Source organism: Narcine bancroftii, chromosome 2 (assembly GCF_036971445.1).
Source record: "Narcine bancroftii isolate sNarBan1 chromosome 2, sNarBan1.hap1, whole genome shotgun sequence".
In the NCBI taxonomy this organism is placed as follows: domain Eukaryota; kingdom Metazoa; phylum Chordata; class Chondrichthyes; order Torpediniformes; family Narcinidae; genus Narcine; species Narcine bancroftii.
Window position 1 is genome coordinate 109,183,425 of NC_091470.1, and position 21,771 is coordinate 109,205,195.

At 44.7% G+C, this 21,771-nt stretch overlaps 1 protein-coding gene across 2 annotated transcripts in view; it reads left to right on the forward strand.

Moving 5' to 3' along the window:
* The first annotated feature begins 810 nt into the window (after positions 1-810).
* The window catches only part of LOC138754136 (rho GTPase-activating protein 25-like), a 47,292-nt gene continuing 26,331 nt past the window's right edge, over positions 811-21,771 (forward strand). Inside the window, exons 1-2 of one of the 2 annotated variants that reach the window (XM_069917994.1) lie at positions 811-1,107; positions 20,367-20,557. In XM_069917994.1, the coding sequence (XP_069774095.1) occupies positions 930-1,107; positions 20,367-20,557 (369 nt within the window). In that variant the 5' untranslated portion in view covers positions 811-929. Of the gene's footprint in view, positions 1,108-1,420; positions 1,583-20,366; positions 20,558-21,771 lie in introns of those variants that run through there. The other variant, XM_069917995.1, reaches the window with a different exon arrangement.

Genomic DNA, 21,771 nt, shown 5'->3' on the forward strand with positions numbered 1-21,771 from the left:
GCAAGAGTGAGAGAGGAGGGGGTAATGGAGAGGGAGAGGGTGGGACAGGATTTTGGAGAGAGGAGAGCAAGAGCAAGGAAGAGAAGTGTTGGGAGCAAGTCACGGTGTCAATAGTGGGGAAAGAGCAATGGAATTGGAAAAGCATAAATATCCTGAAAGTTGTAAAAGATAAAGCAAGCAGCAAAGAACATGGACTGGTGTACTCTTGTAATTTTTTTTTTGAAAGAAGTACCTGTTCAGCTGCAGCAAGTCTGAATTTTGGTGTGCGTACAATGTGCATGACAATAAACTCATTGATGCAAATATGTGCCATATCTTTCAGCTGTAATCCCTCATCTCCGGATCCTTTCTCCAACGCTGCCTTATCCTCTCTGAAGTGTGGTGTCTGGAATTGATCACATCACCACAGCAGGAGCCCAGCTCGTGATTCATGTTTATTTGCTTTCTCCCCTCAATCACATTAATTTGCTTTGGCTAATTCATTCGTGACCCCCTTTCAGCGACGAAACAAATAAGCTGAAAGAGAGGGGAAACTGGACCTAATCTTTGCCTCAAATGCTCTGTGGTCAGTATGGGATTACTTAAGGTGGTATGTGAGTGGGGCGGGGGGGGGGGTGCGGTGGTGTGAACCACTGACCTAATGAGTCAAGTTACTGCTTGGAACTGCTTATGCTTCGATACTTGGATAGTTCAGAATGTGGAACAAACACCAATGTCCTTATATGGGCAAAGAAACATTACTTTCTTTGCAGCATTACCAACCATTGCAAGAAGTACACCTGTCCTCATGAAACCAAGGGGTGCTGCAGTAGCAAGTACCCTCATCCTGTATCGTTTCCTTAAAACACATGAGCTGAAACGCATCCTTCCTCGTGTACAACGCCAGTCAGGCTCATGTCTGGTTGCAGACGAGCCTTACAGGAACAAGGATGTGGGTAAGCAGACATCTGCATCGATTGAGGCAAGGACCTGCCCTCACAGAAGAGAAGAGCGTGTGTTTCAAAGACGAGCTATCTCCACCGCCCTCTCGGAAGAGGGAGACCATGTCACTCAAGCTGCCACGGAACGTCTGGGACTTCAACCTGAAAGCGGATCCTGGTCGAATAGGTGAGACCAAAGCCTGATCCACTCACCCACTCATGTTTCCTCCCATCTGCTTGCTTCATGCCATTGTCTGAGACTGCTTTGGAGCCTAAAATGGGATTCCCCGCACCCTGTACATTGCACCTTGTTGCTTGCATGAAATGGATGAGACTGTGGGCAGAGGTGGAGAGGTGACTGACCAAGAAAGGTTGCAGCCTGGAAATGATGATTGCACAGGGAAAGTGGAGGGATTTAGTGACAAAGGGCAACTATTTCGATAACGCCGGGAATCTGACTGAGGTTAGCTGAAGAGTTTGCAACTTCCTCTGTGTTTCAAAGTGACGCAGCGAGTATTACCTCTCACTGGGAGACGGCTTATTAGCTGGCGTTCGATGGCGATACAAATGACAATTGAGTTTAACAAGCAGACATCTATTTCATTCTGCATCACGGAGATCTCGTCTGTACATGGTGTGAGAGGAGCTTTCAACCACATTTGGTGAGGCAAAGATTGGATCAGTGGGTCATTTAATATGCTTTAAAATGTAGATCAGCTTTGGTGCAGCACTTTTTCAGTCGGATGTTTCTGTCGATGAGCTTTTGGCACTCGTGATGTTTGCAATAGTTCACTGAGCGTAGTGTTGCGGTTGGACAGACTGAGCTGTCAATTTTAAACAGACAGTTAAATATTTCAGTATGCTCTCGGAAGTGGAAGAGTCTAAATATCTTTGAAAGTTGTAAAGATGCAAAGGCATTTATTCCGCACTCTAAATAATTAACATGCAGCATCCAAAGAAGAGGCCCCAACACCGACACCCTGCTGTCCCCCATTGGTAGCCAACCAGAATAGGAGCCCCTTGATTACAGCTCTCTGCTTCCTGCTGATCAGCCAGGCAAGTATCCTTCCTGTAATTCTGAGGGCTCTCATCTTATACAGCACCCTCATGTGTGGCACCTTGTCGAAGGCCTCATGAAACAACATCCACTGTCCATTCATCTTACCATTTAGATATGACCCCGCCCATCCCCTCAGAACAAGGGGTCACAATCTAAGGAGCAAGCCATCTGGGGCTGAGGTGCAGAAAATCACCCAGAGAGTGGTCCTCCCTACCAGAGAAAGTTGCTGAGGCAATTTCATTAAATATTTCTGAAAGAGGGAGTTGGATGTTGCTCTTATAGATAAAGGGATCGAGAGGGTATGGAGAGAAAACAAAAACAGGGTATTGGGGACACATGATCAACCATGAATGGTAGTGCAGGCTTGAAAGGCTGAATGGCCGTCTCTTGCAGCTTTTACTCTCCAACGTCTATGTTCCTTCAGCCACAGAGGACTTCCCTTCACAAATTTATTTTCCATTTAGTCTTCTCAGAATGACTAAAGGAATTGCTCATCCAAGACTCTCATATGTGCAAAACAATACTTATTTATTTATTTGTATAGATGAATACTTGTCCTGCATATGTAGTGTTTGTCTGTATGTGTTTTATGTCAGGTCATGTGTCTGCGGGCTTTGCACCGAGGACTGGAGAACGCTATTTCGTCGCGTTGAAATTGTGCAATCAGATGTCAATAAACTTGACTTGACACTGAACTTCTCCAATCCTCTCAATAACTTTGGTCCCAGTCTCCCATATTATATATTATTACAATTACAGCACAGAAACAGGCCAGTTCGGCCCTACTAGTCCATGCCGAACACATTCTCCCACCTAGTCCCAATGACCCCCCCCCCCAATAACCTTCCATTCCATTCTCGTCCATATACCTATCCAACTTTTCCTTAACTATTAAAATCCAGTCCACATCTACCACTTTGGTCGGAAGCTCATTCCACACTCCTCTGAGAGAAGAAATTCCCCTTCATGTTTCCCCTAAACTTTTCATCCTCCAATTCAATCAATGTCCTCTTGTTTGAATCTCCCCCACACTCATTTAAAAAAGCCTGTCCACATTTACTCTATCGTTCCGCCTCATAATTTTAAATACCTCTATCAAATAATCCCTCAATTTTCTATGTTCCTAGTCTGTTTAACCTTTCTCTGTGGTTCAAACCCTGAACAAACCCTCCTTTCCTTGTTCCCTGGCCTCTTTCTTAATGCTGATGTCTTGGCATATCCAGATGAATGCTGCATGAATTAAGAGCCAAGACATTGTCATACATACAACATGGTAACAGGTCATTTCGGCCCAATAGTTTGTGCCGCCCAATTTACACCCAATTAATCTACACCGCCTGTACTTTTCAAATGGTGGGAGGAAACTGGAGCCCCTGGGGAAAATGCAGACACAGAGAGAACATACAAACTCCTTTCAGACAGTGTGGGATATGAACCTTGGTCCCGATCGCTGGCGCTGTAAAGGCATTGCGCTAACCATGCTGCCCCATTGTCACTTGCATTAGTGGTCCCATTCTGTGCGATGTCAGTCAATAGTGCCACTGTGGGTAGCTCAGGCCAATGGAGTCTCACAGCACAGGTTCTTTGGCCCACTCTGTCCATGACAATCATCAAGGAACCATCAATATTAATTTGGTTACTGGAACTTGGACCATAGCCTTTTATACCGTGGCAATTTATGTGCTTGTCTAGATGAGAATAAAAATGGTGGAGCTGTTGTAGCATCAGCCCTGCCGCTGGTGTGGACCTGTGGACACCAGGGACCGGAGACACTGCGCTCCCCCACAGGATCCATCCACCCAGTCTGACTGCTGTCAGCTCCGTACAGGCTTTAAACGGTCTTTTAAAGGAGCTGACACAAGTTTATTTTAAAATCCCACGTCCATGGGGCCTGGGCCCAAGATGGTGGGGCCTGTGATTGGCAGTGACCTTGAACATACTTCAGGGAAGCAGAGGACTGGCGCAGGGCACTTGAAAGCAGGGAGACCTCCTCCCAACTGAGAAGGGGAAGCAGAGGAGACGACCCATGGGACGATGGCGACAGACCAGCGAGGGGCTCTGAGGCTGAAAGCACACAAGCTGTTGACGACTAGGGGGTGAGGAACCCATGTGGGCTGTTGGCGACTGCGGACAAGGGACTCCCACCAGGCTACACACCGTGGGAGACCAGCTTTAATCTGGCTGAAGGGGTACCAGGTATCGGAACCCAGGATGTGAGAGAGAGCTGGAGGCTTCGTAATTGTGTCAGAGGTGTGCATCTGGAGCTCAGGGTGCCGATGGTTTGGACTGAAGGCTGCAGAGGCGAATCCACGGAGACTTAGAGACCCTAGGGGTGGGGATTCTCTTTTGCATCTTTTTCTCCAAAAGGGAAATTTTTGCTGATGGCAAACCTTTGTCTGCTTTATGGCATACTAAAGGAAATTTTGTGTAATGTCACATTTTCTGTTTTATTACACGACAATAAAATAATCTTAAATTTTTTGCACGTTTTCAATCTGTGCCTTCATTGGGGAGTGAATTCCAAGCTCTGACCACTGCCTGAATAGAAAAACTTCTTCCTTCTGTCACCTCTTGGTACATCTTTAAAACCCATGCTCTCTGGGTATGAGCATTTCTGCAACAGGGAAGTGCCAAACCTGTGTTCTCCATTAGTACTTTCATACATATCTATAATTTTGGATAATATTGTATAACATTCCTCAAAATTCATGATCAAAATTCTCCCACTGATGCTACTCGACCCATCAGGTTCTTCCAGAGTCTTGTGTTTGGTTCATTTAAGGCCTGGCTTAGTTTTGTGGGCATACAGAGAATGGATTTATTAAATCTGTGAGTGTTTCCAGATCATGCCAGACCAAGTAGCAGTCCCCAGTTTCATGCTTTGTGAGGTGGATGCCATTTCACAGGCACTGAGAGATTTTGGACTTGAGGCCTTCACCAAGGTATGACTTTCACGTTAACCTTTGTCCTCTGGGTGCTCTATTTTCCTCCCACCCTTAAAAAACATACTGGGGTTGTGGGGTATTTGGGGTGCCCAGGCTCATGATCCAGAAGGGCCTGTAACCGTACAGTATGTCTACATTTAGAATAGAGTAGGTCATGATGTGTAATTTCCAAATGGATGAAACAGTATTGGTTAAATTGTCTTTCTCATCTCATGACTACTCTTTACAATGCATTGGCATATCACTGTTACAGCAAGACGATGGACAAAGGTAGCTTCATCACAAAGGAAATACATGGGGTCAACCCAAGCAAACTTGTACTAATTAAGGTTTATTTAATGTTCATATCAATACAGTCTGCCATCTATATCAGTGGTTTTCAAACTGCCTCCCTAAACTCACATCCCACTTTAAGCAATCCCTATGCCATAAGTGCTCTGTGATTAGTAAGGGATTGCTTAAGGAGGGATGTGGGTGGGAAGGAATGTCGAGAACCGTGGCTCTCGACCCAATTGTTACTGAAATATTTTGTTTGAGAAAAATTGCCATTGGCCCATTTCCTTTGGAGTGATGAAACCCTGCACCGAACGAGTCAATTAAGGACGATTAAAACAGTGGTTCTCAACCTTTTTCTTTCCACTCACATCCCACCTTAAGCAATCCCTTACTAATCACAGAGCACCTATGGCACAGGGAATACTTCAGGTGGAATCCAAGTTAAGGGGGACAGTTTGAAAACCACTGATCTATATAGTCAGTATGGCACCGTTAGCGCAATGTTATGACAGCGCCAGCGACCTGGGTTCATATCCGGCGCTGTCTTTGAGGAGTTTGTACGTTCTCCCCATGTCTATGTGGGTTTCCCCCGGGGGCTCCAATTTTCCTCCTGCCCTTCAAAACCTATGGGGATTGTAGATCAATTGGGTTATTTGGGTAGCACAGGCTTGTGGGCCAGAAGGGCCTGTCACCATGCTGTGCATTTTAGACTTCCACCAGGATAGCAGGCCATTTCGGCCCATGAATCTGTGCCACCCAATCAACCTACACCCCTGGTATGTTTCGAACGGTGGGAGGAAACCAGAGCCCCCAGGGCAAACCCACGCAGACACGGGGAGAACATACAAACTCCTTACGAACAGCGTGGGATTTGAACCCCAGTTCCGATCACTGGCACTATAAAGACGTTGAGTTAACCGCTACGCCTCATCCCATGTATGTCTATATTTAAAATTTACTGCCTCTCTCTGATGCACGAAATATTTGTTGGTACAATTTAAATAGGACTGAGATACAGACCGTCCCAATGCTCCAAAGTATGACATTCATCTCTAAATAGGGCTGTTCCAGAGTAAAGAATATATGAATATTTTTTTTAAAAATCCCAATATTTTACTATCAACAACGTAATGTTTTGCCTAGACGAGAGAAGTTCTTGGATGAATGCTTTGCACCATCTACATTCAGTTGTCAGGGAGCATGTCTGATTCATATCACTAAAATTCAGATGGTTTTATCAAAGTGATTTTGTAATGTCGCTGAGGAACAGTTGATTTGAGTCATGTCGTTTGCAGATCTCAGTTTAACATTTGATTGGCTGAGTTCTGTGACAGGATGTGGGTTCATGATAACACTGGTGTGTTAAAGTAACTACAACTTCACTGTTCATTTTCCCATGTTAACCATCCAGCTAATTCAATTCAGTGGCCTTCGGTGATGCCTCAACATCTTTCAAACAACTCCTTTCACTGTCATTGACCCTCCAAGATAAATGAAAATCAAAATCTCAGATACTGGAAATCTGAAAGGAAAACAGCAAGACTCTGTTTCTGTCTCCGCAGAGGCTGCCTGACTGGCTGAGTGTTTCCAACATTTTCTGTTTTTAATTTGACACTGTTGTTTGAACATGAAGAGCAGCAATCGCAGCAAGAGTTTCTTCTCTTGACGTGCATCGTACATTTGGGTCCATACAAATGAGGAGCCAGATTAGGCCACTTTAGATTCTCTTCTTTTGCATCAATTCATTTATTTTTTACATGTAATTTACGGCAATTTTCCACCTCGAAGCAACATGTCCATGGCAATAAATTCTGAATCTCAGCATGTTCTACCCATCAAGAAGAGGTCACACACGATCTGATGACAATGTTTGAGTTCCCCATTGCCTCCAGTAAATCCTCATCACTTTGCTTATCAAGCAGATGTTTAACTCTTAAGAATATTGAAATATTGAGGAAGTTCCAAAGACTCATGAGGAAAGAGTCATTCTCTGTCTTGATTCCCTCAGCAGCAGGAAATATCCTCCCCACATCCACACTGTCCAGGCCCCACTTCCAGGGGGATTGCTTCTCAATCTGTCAGATGCCAATAGATTCTAAGTGCAACCCATCTAATGTTTTCTCAGAAGATGACCCGCTCTGGATACAAAGCTTGTAAAGCCTTCCTGAACACCCAGTGGCGTCACTAGAGTTGGTGTCAACTGGTGCAGAAACTCGTGGTGTCACTCCCCACGCCCCCCCCCCACCCCCATGACTGGGTAACTGAGCGGAAGCCTTTTTTTGATTTTGCTCTTTCTTTTCCTTTAATTACCACTTAATTCTCCAAAAAGTTATTGATATTGGTTCATAAATACTAATGGCCAGAAAATCTGACAAAAGCAGCGACTATTAAAAACACCAGCAGCAACAAAAACAACAGCGCTTGCTTATAGTGCATGCGAATGAAACCATGTGATTTGGGCCATCATTTTCATTGGGTAATATTGACAGCTCTGACTGGAGCGCATTAGAAGGTTCAAAAAGTGAATGGGCATCAAGTTTTAACCTTGTAGGTCTATTGATACACGTAAGATGGGCTTACGAAAAATGTTTTTGTTGTTATAACTAACTACAGGGATATTTTTATAAAAAAATTTAAAATATTCTGATAAATCACTGACAAAAATTTTTTATAGACAATCATTTTGGTGTCATCCCCTCTGATGGTGTCACCCGATGCTGTCCATACTCCTCCCAACACGCTCCCAGTTACTCTACAGCAGAACAGATTCCCAACTTGTTTACATCCTTCCTTAAATGTGAACATCAATAATGAACTCAGTGTTTCAGATGTGGATGCAACAAACAAGATAAGTTCTGATGTCTTGCTCTTCCCACATACTAACAATGAATAGAGCATACTTAATTAAATTAAAAAGAAATAATAAATATAAAATAACAGTTACATTATAAATATAAAACAATAGGGATATTTATCAGGTGACACAGTTGACGTAGCGGTTAGCACAACACCATTGATCAGGACTGGGGTTTGAATCTTGCACTGTCTGTAAGGAGTTTGTATGTTCTCCCAGGGGCTCCAGTTTCCACCTACTGTTCAAAATGTACAGGGGTGTAGGTTTTTCTTTCTTTGGCTTGGCTTCGCGGACGAAGATTTATGGAGGGGGTAAAAAGTCCACGTCAGCTGCAGGCTCGTTTGTGGCTGACCAGTCCGATGCGGGACAGGCAGACACGATTGCAGCGGTTGCAAGGGAAAATTGGTTGGTTGGGGTTGGGTGTTGGGTTTTTCCTCCTTTGCCTTTTGTCAGTGAGGTGGGCTCTGCGGTCTTCTTCAAAGGAGGCTGCTGCCCGCCAAACTGTGAGGCGCCAAGATGCACGGTTTGAGGCGTTATCAGCCCACTGGCGGTGGTCAATGTGGCAGGCACCAAGAGATTTCTTTAGGCAGTCCTTGTACCTTTTCTTTGGTGCACCTCTGTCACGGTGGCCAGTGGAGAGCTCGCCATATAATACGATCTTGGGAAGGCGATGGTCCTCCATTCTGGAGACGTGACCCATCCAGCGCAGCTGGATCTTCAGCAGCGTGGACTCGATGCTGTCACGGGCTCATGGTCCAAAATGGCCTGTTACTGTGCTGTATGTCTAAATTTAAATGTCTAAGTTGAAAAGACTCTTGACAGAAACATGAGCCCCTTCCAAACAGCAGCACCTGGGTAGCCCTGCTGGCACCCAGCTGCGATTACTGGGGCAAAGGTGCTGGAAGCTCCTTTCAAATCACAGGAGGATTGACCTGGCGATCTGAGGGTGATCCCGCCCCCGCAGTGACGTGTCACACACTCACCTGAAGTACTGCCAGATGTTCCGATGCTGGCTGCCCGGTGATGCACACATACAAGCGCTGACGTCACTGGATAAGTGGGTTGGCCATTTTCCTGTTCAAATAGTTTAACAGGTTTCCCTGACTATCTCTGAGGTAGGTCAGGGACCTGGTTGGGTTCCGAAGAGATTGACTGGGTTTAGACCCTTTCAAACTACTGCGTAAGTGGGACACTAACTGTGAAAATTGCCCGGTTAACCCCATTTTACACAGCAGTTTGAAAGGGCTTATGGATGCAAGAAAAATAGAGGGTTATGGGAAGGTTTAGTTTGTCAAGTAGGTTTATAAAGGTCAGCACAAAATCATGGGGTGAAGGGCCTATACTATGCTGTAATGTTCTTTTTTTTTAGACATACAGCACGGTAACAGGCCCTTTCGGCCCATGAGCCTGTGCTACCCAATTGACCTACCTTCCTGGTATTTTTTTTTGAAAGGTGGGAGAAAAACCAGAGCAGTCAGAGGAAACCCACGCAGACATGGGGCGACTGCTCTTGCCCCTCCCCCCCCAGCACATTTTTCAAAAGTGGCTCCTTTTCCCCACCCTGGCCTAATGCTGCCGCTACCACCCTCCACCCCCCACTCTGACACTGCCAAAAAATCCATGCGGGCCACAATCCAACCACTGACTCACCAACTGGCATGGGTCATGTCTCCTTTTTTTATGTGCTTGCTCCCCCCTCCAACGTTAGAACCTGGCTCTGTCCCTGGGAGAACATACAAACTCCTCACAGACAGCACCGGATTGGAACACCAGACAGAGTTGCACTAACCACCACGCTAACAGTGACCCCCCCCCCCCACTCCAGCATGTTCTTTCTTCAGTTATCCTTGAGCCATTTCCCTGCGATCTAATCCTTTCTGATGCATATTCTGGTTGGAGCAATTCTGATAGAAGTTATCATGTTGATAACTGATCTAATTTCCCAGCGTGCTCGGGAGAAAGGGAACTAAGAAGGGGGACGAGAAACAAATATTTCCCAAAAGAAGAAGTTTTACCTTCGAGAAACAAAATGCTTGGTGTATTTTGAGTTGTGAAGGAAGTAATCTTTTGAAAAAGATTACATTGCGGCATTCAACAGTTATTTCGGGACAGAATGTGTATAATGCCTATTTTAACTGCAGTCGGTCACCAACATGTCAGAAAAGTAATTGAACACTTTCGGAGAAATAATTACCTTCCCAGCACTGAAAAAGCAGCAGAGCTGTGAATAATGAAAAGAAGGAAAAAAAATTAATATTGAGATGCAACAATGCGGAGAGAACAGGGCTGCTTGAGTGTAGAGTGTTGACAGCAACTTCCTGATCACAACTTCCTTCTGTGACTGAGTGATCGCAGACTCAGATGAGATTTATGTTGGGGAGGGTTATTGATGCAATGTCTGGGGGTCCCTCTTGGAGAGAAATATTCTGGTGGGAGCAGGATGGAAATGGTGTGCATTCTCCTCATCAGCTCCCTGGTATTGGAATCCAAGATCCATGGAGTCCAATATCTAGGGTGGGATGGTTAGTGCAACGCAGTTACGGCACCAGCCACCTTGGTTCGAATCCCGCACTGTCTGTTAGGAGTTTGTGCGTTCTCCCCGTGGGTTTTCCCCAGGGATTCCGGTTCCCTCCCACCTTTCAAAATGTACCAGGGTTTATAGGTCAATTGGGTGTAATTGGGTGGCACGGGCTCATTGGCCAAAAGGGCCTGTTACCGTGCTGTATGTCTAAATTTAAAATGAATTTTAAAGCATTTGATTCTGTTTTTTATTTGACCAAAACCTTCACAGATCTGTTGTGCAGGTGCAGAAAAGGTGTGTTTAGAAGAGGGTGTGAGAGGAGGGGTGGAAAATTCAAGAAGAAATTTAAATGTGTCATATATTTCATAACCTCAGGAACTCCCAATGTGCTTTGAACCCAGTAACAAATGCACTGTCATCTTTATATAGTGGAGACATGGAAACTAAATTCCCCAAAGTGAGGCTCCATGGATTATCTGCTTCAGGTGCTGAATTCAGTGAGGAAAATAGGGCAAAAATCTCCTGATCTTCCATAAATAAAGTCCTGTGGAAATGTTCCCTCTGCCTGAGAAGGCAAACATTTAATTCAAAACAGGACATCTCCAGCACAGCTGAAGAACCTCCAGGATTAATCCTGGATATCTGACAAAACATTGAAATGGGGCTCAAACCTACTATCTAAAGTAGTTGATATTGACCCCTGGTGGTCAATGGGACTATCCAAGGGCTCTATAAATGCATGGTGGGGGGGGGGGGGGGGGGGTGTGATGGAACTTTTGCAGCCGAAAGCAGGGGCATATCTATGGAGAGTAGCACCTGTGGCAGTGGTGGCCAACCTCTCGCGGGAGCTGACCAGGGTGGCTGCCATGTGGTGTTTGGCTTTGACCTTTTCATAAATTTGAAGTGAACAGGAGAACGAGGGAGGGTGAATGGAGCGGAGAAGAAAGAGGTGTATGTTCTTTGTATGTCAGTGGGGGGGGGAGGTGGTGGCAGCGACCATGGAAAAGTGGGATCAGGGAGTTATGGGGAGAAGTCTGGACAGTGTGAGAAAATGGATAATCTCATGATTGAATTGCAGGGCAGACTCGATGGGCTGAATGGTTGATTTCTGCTCTTATGCCTTATGGTCTTAAGATGATCCAGGTGTCTTCATTCCAAAGCTTTGAGAGAATTCTGGGATCTTTGTGGGCCTACATCATGAATAGGTTGGTTCAGGAAATTCTGCTGGTGGCGTGGAGTCAAAACTCCCTGATTTTGGGTTACCAGTGTGACTCAACAGTCTTAAAAGATCATATCTGAATCTTGTCCAAGCAATGTAACAGAGAAAAGCAAGACAGAAAACAAATGCAACACAAGGAAAGAGTGTAATAATATGACTGGACAACAATTTTTTTAAGGTTTGTTTCCTGAAAAAAATGGGGATTATGATTGACAACTTCAAGCTGAACACAAAGATAATTTCAGATTTGCTGTATCACGTAGAAAGTTGAAGAAACTTTTCATTAACTTTTAATGAATTTAGCATGTTTAATTGCCTGATGATGCTGACACATTGCGTTAGTTCAACTGACCCCAAAACGTTTTGCCACTGATTTTCGTTTATACTCAGCATCTGATGCCTCTCATGTCAATGTCCAACAATAGTCGGCCAGCATTGATGGACTCCATTTGCCATGATCCCACTTTTCCATGGTGGCCGTCACCACATCCACAACTAATATATCCATTCCTTTTAACATTCTAAATGTTTCAACAAGATTTCCCCCCCCCCCACCCCCATTCTCATAAATTCCAACTTAATTTTTGTAGCTGCTGCTATCTTCCACAATCATAAACCAGACTGAATGACCACAGAGGAGTCTCTTGCAGGCACCGCCTTTGAATTATTTTTCTTTAATCCGAGGTCATTTTCTTCAAGTGCCATAGTAGTCAGGAACGGAAGAATCCAGCCAGCCCTGGCCGGCTTCAGGATTTAATTGGATGGCTGGTCTGTTGCTGGGGACAAAATTCTATCCCTTGCTCCCTTTAGTACACCAGGACCCCTCTCCCCATGCTCTTTTGTCAGGTTCTGTCAACTTTGACTTCATCAAACGCACTTGGGATCTGTATCCTGCCCTCCTAGAAAACTTACTGGGCTTGTTGGAAAATTAATATTGGGCTGTACAACACCATCATACTCCTCAACAACAAGCACAAATAAGCGTCTCGTTTGACTTTTTCCTCTTGTATTGCACAGTCAGTTTGTTTACATTTGTTTATTTGCTTACACATGTACGTGTCTTCCTGAGTACGGTTTTTCTTTTGCACTACCAATAAATAATGATTCTACCTCACCCGCAGAAAAAAAAGGATCTCAGGGTTGTATATGATGTCATGTATGTACTCTGACAATAACTTTTATCCAAAAAGGAGGAATTAAAAGTTGTGTTGGGATATGTAGTGGAATAATATCCAATGGAACAGAAAATCTACCCATCTGCTGCTGTCAAAGTCACAAAACATTGCTGAATAAATGGTTTTACTGAACTTTGAACATAGACCATAGAACACTACAGCACAGTACAGGTCTTTCAGTCCTTGATGTTGTGCCCTATATATTCCTGCCAAAAATAATACTAAACTCTCCCTACCTCGTAACCCTCTATTTTTCTTTAATCCATGTGCTTGTCTATGAATCCCCTAAATGCCCCTAATGATCCAGCTCCCACCACCAACCCTGATGTCCCCTCTAAACTTTCCTCCCTTCACTTTGTACACATGTCCTCTGGTGTTTGCTATTCCTGCTCTGTCAAAAAGGCGCTGGCTGTCCACCCTTTATCCCTCTCAAAATCTTCTAGAGCTCTATTAAGTTTTGTTTCATCCATCTTTGTCTCATAAGACTTATTTTCCAAATCAGATAACTTCCTGGTAAATCTCCTCTGCATCCTCTCCATTAGCTTCTACATCCTTCCTATAACGAGGTCACCAGAGATTTGGAGAGCTGCAACATGACCTTTCGACTCTTGATCTCAATCCCTCGACTAATGAAGCCTGACATCCCATAGGCCTTCTTCACTATCCTATCATCCTGCGGGGCAACCTGGAGAGATGTATGGATTTGGACCCCAAGGTCCCTTTGTTCCTCTCCTGAGGGAGAGAGTTTCTGATGTTGGGAACCAGTTGTGCTGCAGGGTCTTGACCCGAGCCATCAACTTTCCCTCTGCCTGCATGGATTCTGTCTGAGCCCTAGAGTTCCAAGTTTCATATAACTCTCTTTGTTTGAGGGGGTTATGAAACTGTGCCCATAAGTCAATTAGGTATGATTAAAACAATGGTTTTCAAACTTTTTCTTTCCACCCATAAGCAATCCCTTACTAATCACAGAGCACCTATGTATGCTTAGCGAAATGGGTCAATGACAATTTTTCTCAAGCAAAATATTTGCGTAACAATTGGGTCTAGAGCAGTGGTTCTCAACCTTCCCTTCCCACTCACGTCCCACCTTAAGCAATCCTTTACTAATCACAGAGCCCCAATGGCATAGGGATTACTTAAGGTGGGATGTAAGTGGAAAGAAAAAGGTTGAGAACCACTGCCCTCTGAATAAAAAAACATATCCTGTAAACTTTCCTTCGCTCCCTTTGAACAGAAATCTTCTGGTACAGTACAGCCCCTGTTATCTGAAATTAGAGAAAAGTTAGCATCAAACAACCAACAAAAAAATTGCAGAAAATAAATAGGTAAAAAATATGAAAGTTTAAAATTGGTGAGCTTTGGCATTCATGTACACAGAGTCTCAAGCAATGAGAAAGTTCACTTATCAGGCAACTACCAATCCCAATAGCTGCCGTCTACCAGGGGCTTTACTTTATTTGCTCTTGTTGCCCCAGGAAAAAACGCTGGCTGCCTAGCCTAAGGCTCTCGTAATCTTGCATCTCTATTAAGTCACTCCTCACCTTTCGTTGCTCGAAAGAAAGAAGCCCCAACTCTATTAACCTTGCTTCAGGTGACACGTTCTCCAATCCAGGAAAGAGAGAGACAGCTTTGTCATGCAGGGCCCAATGGCCTCCTCTGCTGTTTCTACTTTAATAAACTAAGCTTGCCGTTTGGTCCTGTAGGTTTAGGGCAGGCATCAAAAATTAGGCTTTGGTGCCGAGGAGCTGAGTTGAGACCAGGGTATTGGGCAAATAAGGAAACAACAGGAATGGAACAGGAGACTTGGGATTCTGAAAGGATGTGAAATGGTCACCAGCTTTGTGACATCGTTATTTATGCCAGAGATAACATTAATTACAGTAACATGCATTCATAAACATTAGAACATAAGAAATATGAGCAGGAGTCGGCTGTCAGGCCTGTCGAGCCTGGTCCACCATTCATGGCTGATCTGATGACAGGCTCATCTCCACCTACCTGTCCACATTCCTTAATTCCCCTACTATGTAAAAATCTGTCCAACCTTGTCTTAAATGTATTTACTGAGGTCACCTCCACTGCTTCAATGGGCAGCAAATTCCACGGATTCACCACCCGCTGGGAAAAGCAGTTCCTCCTCCTCTCCGTCCTAAATCGACTCCTCTGAATCTTGAGGTTCTGTTCCCTAGTTCTGGTCTCCCCCACCAATGGAAGCAGCTTACCTACTTCTATCATAGTTTTATACCTCTATCATAATTTTATACGTTTCTTTCAGATCCTCTCTCATTCTTCTAAATTCCAGTGAGTACAGACCCAGACGACTCAATTATGGTTTTGACTGCAGGCACGTAATGGCACAATCAGGAGTTTTGCCACTACATGGGCAGTCTAAAAAGGAGCGTGCAGAAATTTTGAGTTAATTCCTGCCCCGCAATTTATCCTGCAGGACCCCTACAACCTTTTAGAGGAAGCCTGCAGTGTAAATCGTACTAGAAAAATTCATTGTTGGTCATCCGCTCTGCTGCACGTCCAACCCCTGGGACTGTTGTACTCAGGGACTTTCAGCCTAAAAAAGCACCCACTGTGAACGACCACACGGGCTGTAGTTAAGTTAAGTTTTTCTGCTAATTCCCCCCCCCCCCCCGCCATCTCTGGAATCAAACTGGCGAATCGCCTCCAAAGCCAGTGCCTCCTTCCTCAAGAAAGGAGACCAGAAATGCACACAGTTCTCTAGATGTGGCCTCACCAGTACCTTGTACAGTTGCAGCAAGACCTCCCTGCTCCTAAATTCAATCCATCAAAGCACTTCACAGGAGTTTTGACACTGATCTGATTAAAATGAAAGTGGGAGGATGTGAGAACCATCTTAACTGAGGAGGGATAATCGCATCTTCCAGTGAGGAATTTGGGGGATAATCTCATCTTTCAGTGAGGAGTTGCAGGGATAATCTCATCTTCCAGTGAGGAGTTGGAGGGATAATCTCATCTTCCAGTATGGAGATGGAGGGATAATCTGAGTTTCCAGTGAGGAGTCTGTTGAAAATCAGAGATGAGCAAGCATTCCACAATTCACCAGTTTTTCATCCCTCAAGAATTCCAGATTTTGAACAAGGATTGTTTGGAATTAATGGGGTGACTCAGGGAATGTTTCCTTTTTTTTTTCTCTTCCACCCCCAGTGTTGAAAAATCAACTTCCTGTCAGTGCAATGACAGTGTGGGCATCTGGAAAGTTTGTTTCTATTTTAAACAACCACTTCCTGGGTTTGGGTCAGTGCTGACTCTCACAGACCAATTACAAGTACAACTGTTTAAATGTCACTCTGTAAACAGGTCTGATGCAAAAAAAAAATTAAAGCACTGGACGCAGAAAATTGACTCCATCGAGTGTGCGGCCCTAATGTCCTCTGTGGTTAAAATTAAAAGCAAGTTTGTTAAAATTAAAACCAAGCTCGTGTATTCTTTCGAAGGATCCTTCAAGCATGAATAAACAGCTTCTTCAGGCCCAAAATGCTTGAATCCCAACTACAAAAACTACCACTGATTATTCCCTGTTCCTGCTCATCCACAAAAGTGTCATTTTTCCACAATGATTTTAAAAAGTAATTTTCTTCCAAATCCCTGAATTTTATTTATTGAACGGGAAGGAGTTGAGGCCCCCGATGGTGCAGTTTTGGAATTAGAATTCATGACCGTGCCAAAGGTTAACATTTTGGATTTTCCCCACTTCAATAGGTCACAACCCTCTCTACAATGGAGGGTGTTTGCAACTTGAATTTATATAACACTCCTGTGCTTCACAGAAAAAAACTATCAGACTATGTTTCACAGATGCAGGGTCTCGACTTGAAACATTCACCATCCTCTTGCGTCCAGAGATGCTGTCTGGACCACCAGGTCCGGCGCCAAGGGAGAGGCATTCATTTGCTGGCATTGCCCCCTTCCCCCCACCCGCAGCATGTGTCACCCTTATCCATGAGATGTAAGCACCACATTTATCTGCTACATTGGTGGGAGGGGGAAGTGTGACGGCGAGCGATGCACGAAGGAGGTAGGCACCACCACCACCACACCTTCCCCCGTGAGGCGAGGTTTCGATCATCAGATTGTGGACCCCCCGTGGTTACCCTAATGCCCCCTGCTTAGACTTGTTCCAACGCTGAACCTAATTAGAGGTACAGCACAGTAACTGGCCCTTCTACTTCAATCACGGTGTCTGAAAATCTCCTTATAGACAGCGCTGGATTTGAACCTGGGTCACTGGCACTGTAATAGAGCTGTGCTAACCGTGCCACCCAAGAAACTTGTTTTTTTTTGTTGCACTGACCCACCAAAGAAAGCACAGGCAATACTTGGCCAAGGAGGAGGTTCTTTTCAGGATTATTTGAAAGGCCAGCATTTTTCAATCATCCCTACCTCCCCTCAAAATGAGTTTAAGGGCCAGTTCAGAGTCCAGAGCACACTGCTGTCAGCTCCATACAGGCTTTAAATGGCCTGTAAAAGGAGCCAACGGTGGTTTTATTTAAATTTTATGCAACCTTGGGGTTCTGGGCCCAAGATGGCGACACTTATGATCAGTTGCAGCCTCAAGGGGTTGTAGACTCCACGGAAGCAGAGGACTGGCGCAGGGTACCAGAAAATGGGGAGATCCCCCACCCCCACCCCCGTTGAGAAGAAGCAGCAGAGGAGATGACCACCCGATGGTGACCACGGCAGCTGGACCATTGAGGGGTTCTGCAGTGGAAGAAATGCATAGTCTGTGGGCTGCTGGTGACTGCGGCCAAGGGAGTAACACCAGGCTGCGGACTGCTGAAGATGGGCTCAGGAACTAGCTGAAGGGGCACTAGGTATCGGAACTGGGATGCGAGATGGTGTCAAGGACGCCAAAGGGTTTCTGGTCGTGTCAGAGGTTCGGATCTGGAGCTCGGGCTGCTGATGGTTTGGATTGGACTCTGAGTGTCTGCAGGAGCACTGGAGGCGAATCTGAGGGGACTCCTTTTTGCTTCTCTGTCTCTGACCGTAAGAGATGATTTCTGCCGATGGCAAATCTGCCTGCCTTACAGCAGACAAATTCAGTGTAATATTGCACTGTCTTTGTTACATGACAATGAATTGAATCTTGAATATAATTGTTGAGACTGAGTCCAAGACACGGTGGTTGCAGGAGGAATGTTAGTGAACCAAAAGGCGTTTTAGGACGACCCAGTTGATTTGTTGCCTTTAATACTCATGTTCAGTTGTATGTTAATGATGGCGAGGTTGTTGAATTGCTTCAGTGCTGAATTTAAAATTTGTTTTGGCCTCTTGATTAGATCAGAGAAATGAGCAGCATGAAAACAGCCCACAAAGTGCATTCTGACTTCTGTTGGCCACTATTCGCTACCACTTGGTCTGTATCTCTCTCTGCCCTGCTGAGTTCCTGCTCCCCGGTGACCCCTTAATGTCTGTCTAGTGTGGAAATGTCAATGAACCGGGCAGGAAAAAAAACTCCAGAGTTGAGAACTCAGCCAGCGATGTCACGGGCGCCGGTTTCCACTCCATCGACGATGTCTGCAAGAGGTGGTGTCTTAAGAAAGTAGCCTCCATCTTCAGGGACCCCCAGCACCCAGGCCGTTCCCTCTTCACATTGCTACTATCAGGAAGGAGGTGCAGGAACCTGAAGACAAGCACCCAGCGGCACAAGGACAGCTTCTCCTCTACCATCAGATTCCTGAATGGACAATGAACCACGGACACGACCTCACTCTCTTCTATTTTCTTGCACTATTTATTTATTTTTGAAATGTAATTTACAGCAGTTTTGCACTGTGAAGCTGCCATAAAGCAATGAATTTCATGACATGTTCATGACGATAAATTCTGATCCTAATTTGTAAATGGTGATGTTACAACAGAGATGATGCGACTTTAACGTCAAGGGTAGGTGGTCAGACTCTCTCGTTGCAAATGGCAATCATCTGGGACCATTAGGGTGCAAATGTTACTTATAATGTATCACCCCATACCCTGAATTTTTCTCCAGCTCTTGCAGGCTTGGACGGATTCATTTGTTAATGAGTTGGAAATGGAATCAAACATCAAGGAGCGCTCCCACTTCCGGCTATTGGTAAATCAGCTGAGAGCGATAGGGCCTGGCACTCTGAACGGAGTGACTACTGACGGGGCCTGGCACATTGAATGGAAGAACTACTGACGGGATCTGGCACACTGAACGGAGGATCTACTGACGGGGCCTGGCACACTGAATGGGGGAACTACTGCAGTGATTTCCTGGGACTGAGATGACTGAATAGCAAAAACCAAATCTTTCTTTTGCAACATAGGACTCCAATCACTGGCATTTTTTCCACTTGATGTCCACTAGTTTTAATCAGTGGATTCTGGCAGAGTTCCATAGGACTGGAGGATCACAAATGTCACTCTAATGTTTAAGAAGAGAGTGAGGCAGCAGAAAGGAAATCATAGACCTATTAGCCTGACACCTGTAGTTGGGAAGCTGCTGGAGTTGATTGTCAAGAATGAGGTTATGGAGAACCTTGGCGCATGACAGGATAGGCCTAAGTCAACATGGTTTCCTCAAGGAAAATCATGCCTGACAAACCTACTGCAATTTTTTGAAGAGTTCACAAGTAAGACAGACAGGGGAGATGCAGTGGATGGAGTGTATTTGAACTTTCAAAAGACTTTTGATAAGGTGCCACACATGAGGCTGCTTAACAAGATGAGAGCCCATGGAATTACAGGAAAGATACAGGCATGGGGAGGGCATTAGCGGATCGGCAGGAAACAGAGAGTGGGAATAAAGGGATCCTAATCTGGTTGGCTACTGGTTACCACAGGGTCACTTCTTTTTATGTTGTGTATAAATTATTTGGATTATGGAATAGATGGCTTTGTGGTAACATTTGCAGATGATAACAAAGTAGGTGGTAGGCCAGGTGGTGCTGACAATACCGAAATGCAGGGAGACTTGGAAAGATTAGGAGAATAGACGAAGAGGTGGCAGATGAAATACTATGTTCAAAATTGTACGGTCAAACACATCGGCACAAGAAATAGACGGGCAGACTATTATTTAGATGGGGATAAAATTCAAAATTGCAAGATGGGAGTGCAGGTTGAGTTGGTGGTGAAGAAGAGTTAGGGTTAGCATTCATTTCTAGAGGAATAGCACATAAGAGCAGGGATATAATGTTGAGACTATAAAGCACTGATGAGACCTCACTTGGAGAACTGTGTACAGTTTTGGCTGCCTTATTTGAGAAAATATTTGTTGATGTTGGAGAAGATTCGGTGAAGATTTACAAGAATGAACCCAGGAATGAAAGAGTTAGCTTTTGTGTCCTAAAGTATTTCATTCAGATCAAAAGGTGAAACCTAACTTTGTTCTTGCTTGCAGGCCGTTCTAAGAGTGTGATGCCAGGAGAACATAGCTCAAATCAACCATCTCCCAGTATTCTGGAGCGTCCTGTAAAGCAAGGCTGGCTGAAGAAGAAAAGGTCATTGGTGAAGCAATGGCAATCCCGATGGTTTGTTCTTCGGGGATTCTACCTCTCTTACTACAAGGAGGAGGAGGATGGGAAACCACAGGTAGTCTTTCATTGACTGTCAATATCAAAGGTGCTAAGCAATGGAAGATAGGTGTGTCTTTCCAATCACCGCAAAATGTCAGAGCAGGGGAGAGGCATCTGCTCCATTGAGCTTGTTTCACCAACTGTTCACAAGTGGAGTGAGTTAGGTAACATTGTATGTTTAGTCAGATGTTCTCTTCCATCCTTCAAGATGTACTTGAGTTTGACTTAAAGAGGGAAGTGAATTGGCGCCTCACTCAGACGCAGTGTTTGGCCAAATACAAGTTTGACATGTCAGCCCCCCCAGTGAACTGAGTGGCTGCCAATTTTACCAGATTAACAAACTCTCAATAATTCACTTCCAAAAGATTCCCAATTCAATTACAGTACAGTGTTCATATGTTTGATTAAGATCAGGGATGCAACTTGGATACCATCAACTTCTATGACTTCCTGGGCGAGTAACTTAGCTCAGACTGTTTTGATATGGGACCTCTTGCATGTCAGAATGAAAAAGTGCAGAAAAGATTTACAAGGATGGTAATGGGACTTGAGCTGAGATACAGTGAAAAGTTAAGAAGGTTAGGACTTTATTCCCTGGTCCATTGGAAAATGAGGGGAGATTTGGTCAAAGAATATAAAATAAGGAGGGATAAAATTAAATGCAAGCAGGCTTTTTCCACTGAGGTTAGGTGAGTCAAGTACCCAAGGACAGGGTGAAAGGTGAAATGTTTAAGGGGAACGTTTCACTTTGAGTGTGGAGTGATCCACCAGCTGAAGTACAAAATGTGGGCTTAATTTCGTTATTTAAGAAACATTTGGATAGGTTCATGGATGGGAGCGATGTGGTCCAGGTGCAGATCAATGGAACAAGGCAGAATAATAGTTCGGCATTTACTAGATGGACCAAAGGGCCAGTTTCTGAGCATCTGCATTCTGTGGTTAGGATACGTCTGGATGTTGAATGAGGCTTGGTTGACAGGAATTGGCCTCTCAACAGACTTTGGTGTCTGTGGATCAAGGTAGTTCACAGCAGAGGGGACACAGAAGAATGAACACGCACCAGTAGGTAATCGATCATTGCAAGTTCTCCCGAAGGGCAACTTTAATGAGAATGAAAGTTAGATTGGAACTCTTATTGGAGCTCGGAGGCTCTTGCATAAACTGGGATCCAATTCCCTGATGTGGAACAGCCAGCACTGCAAACCAGTCCCTGTTTGACAGAGCCTGATC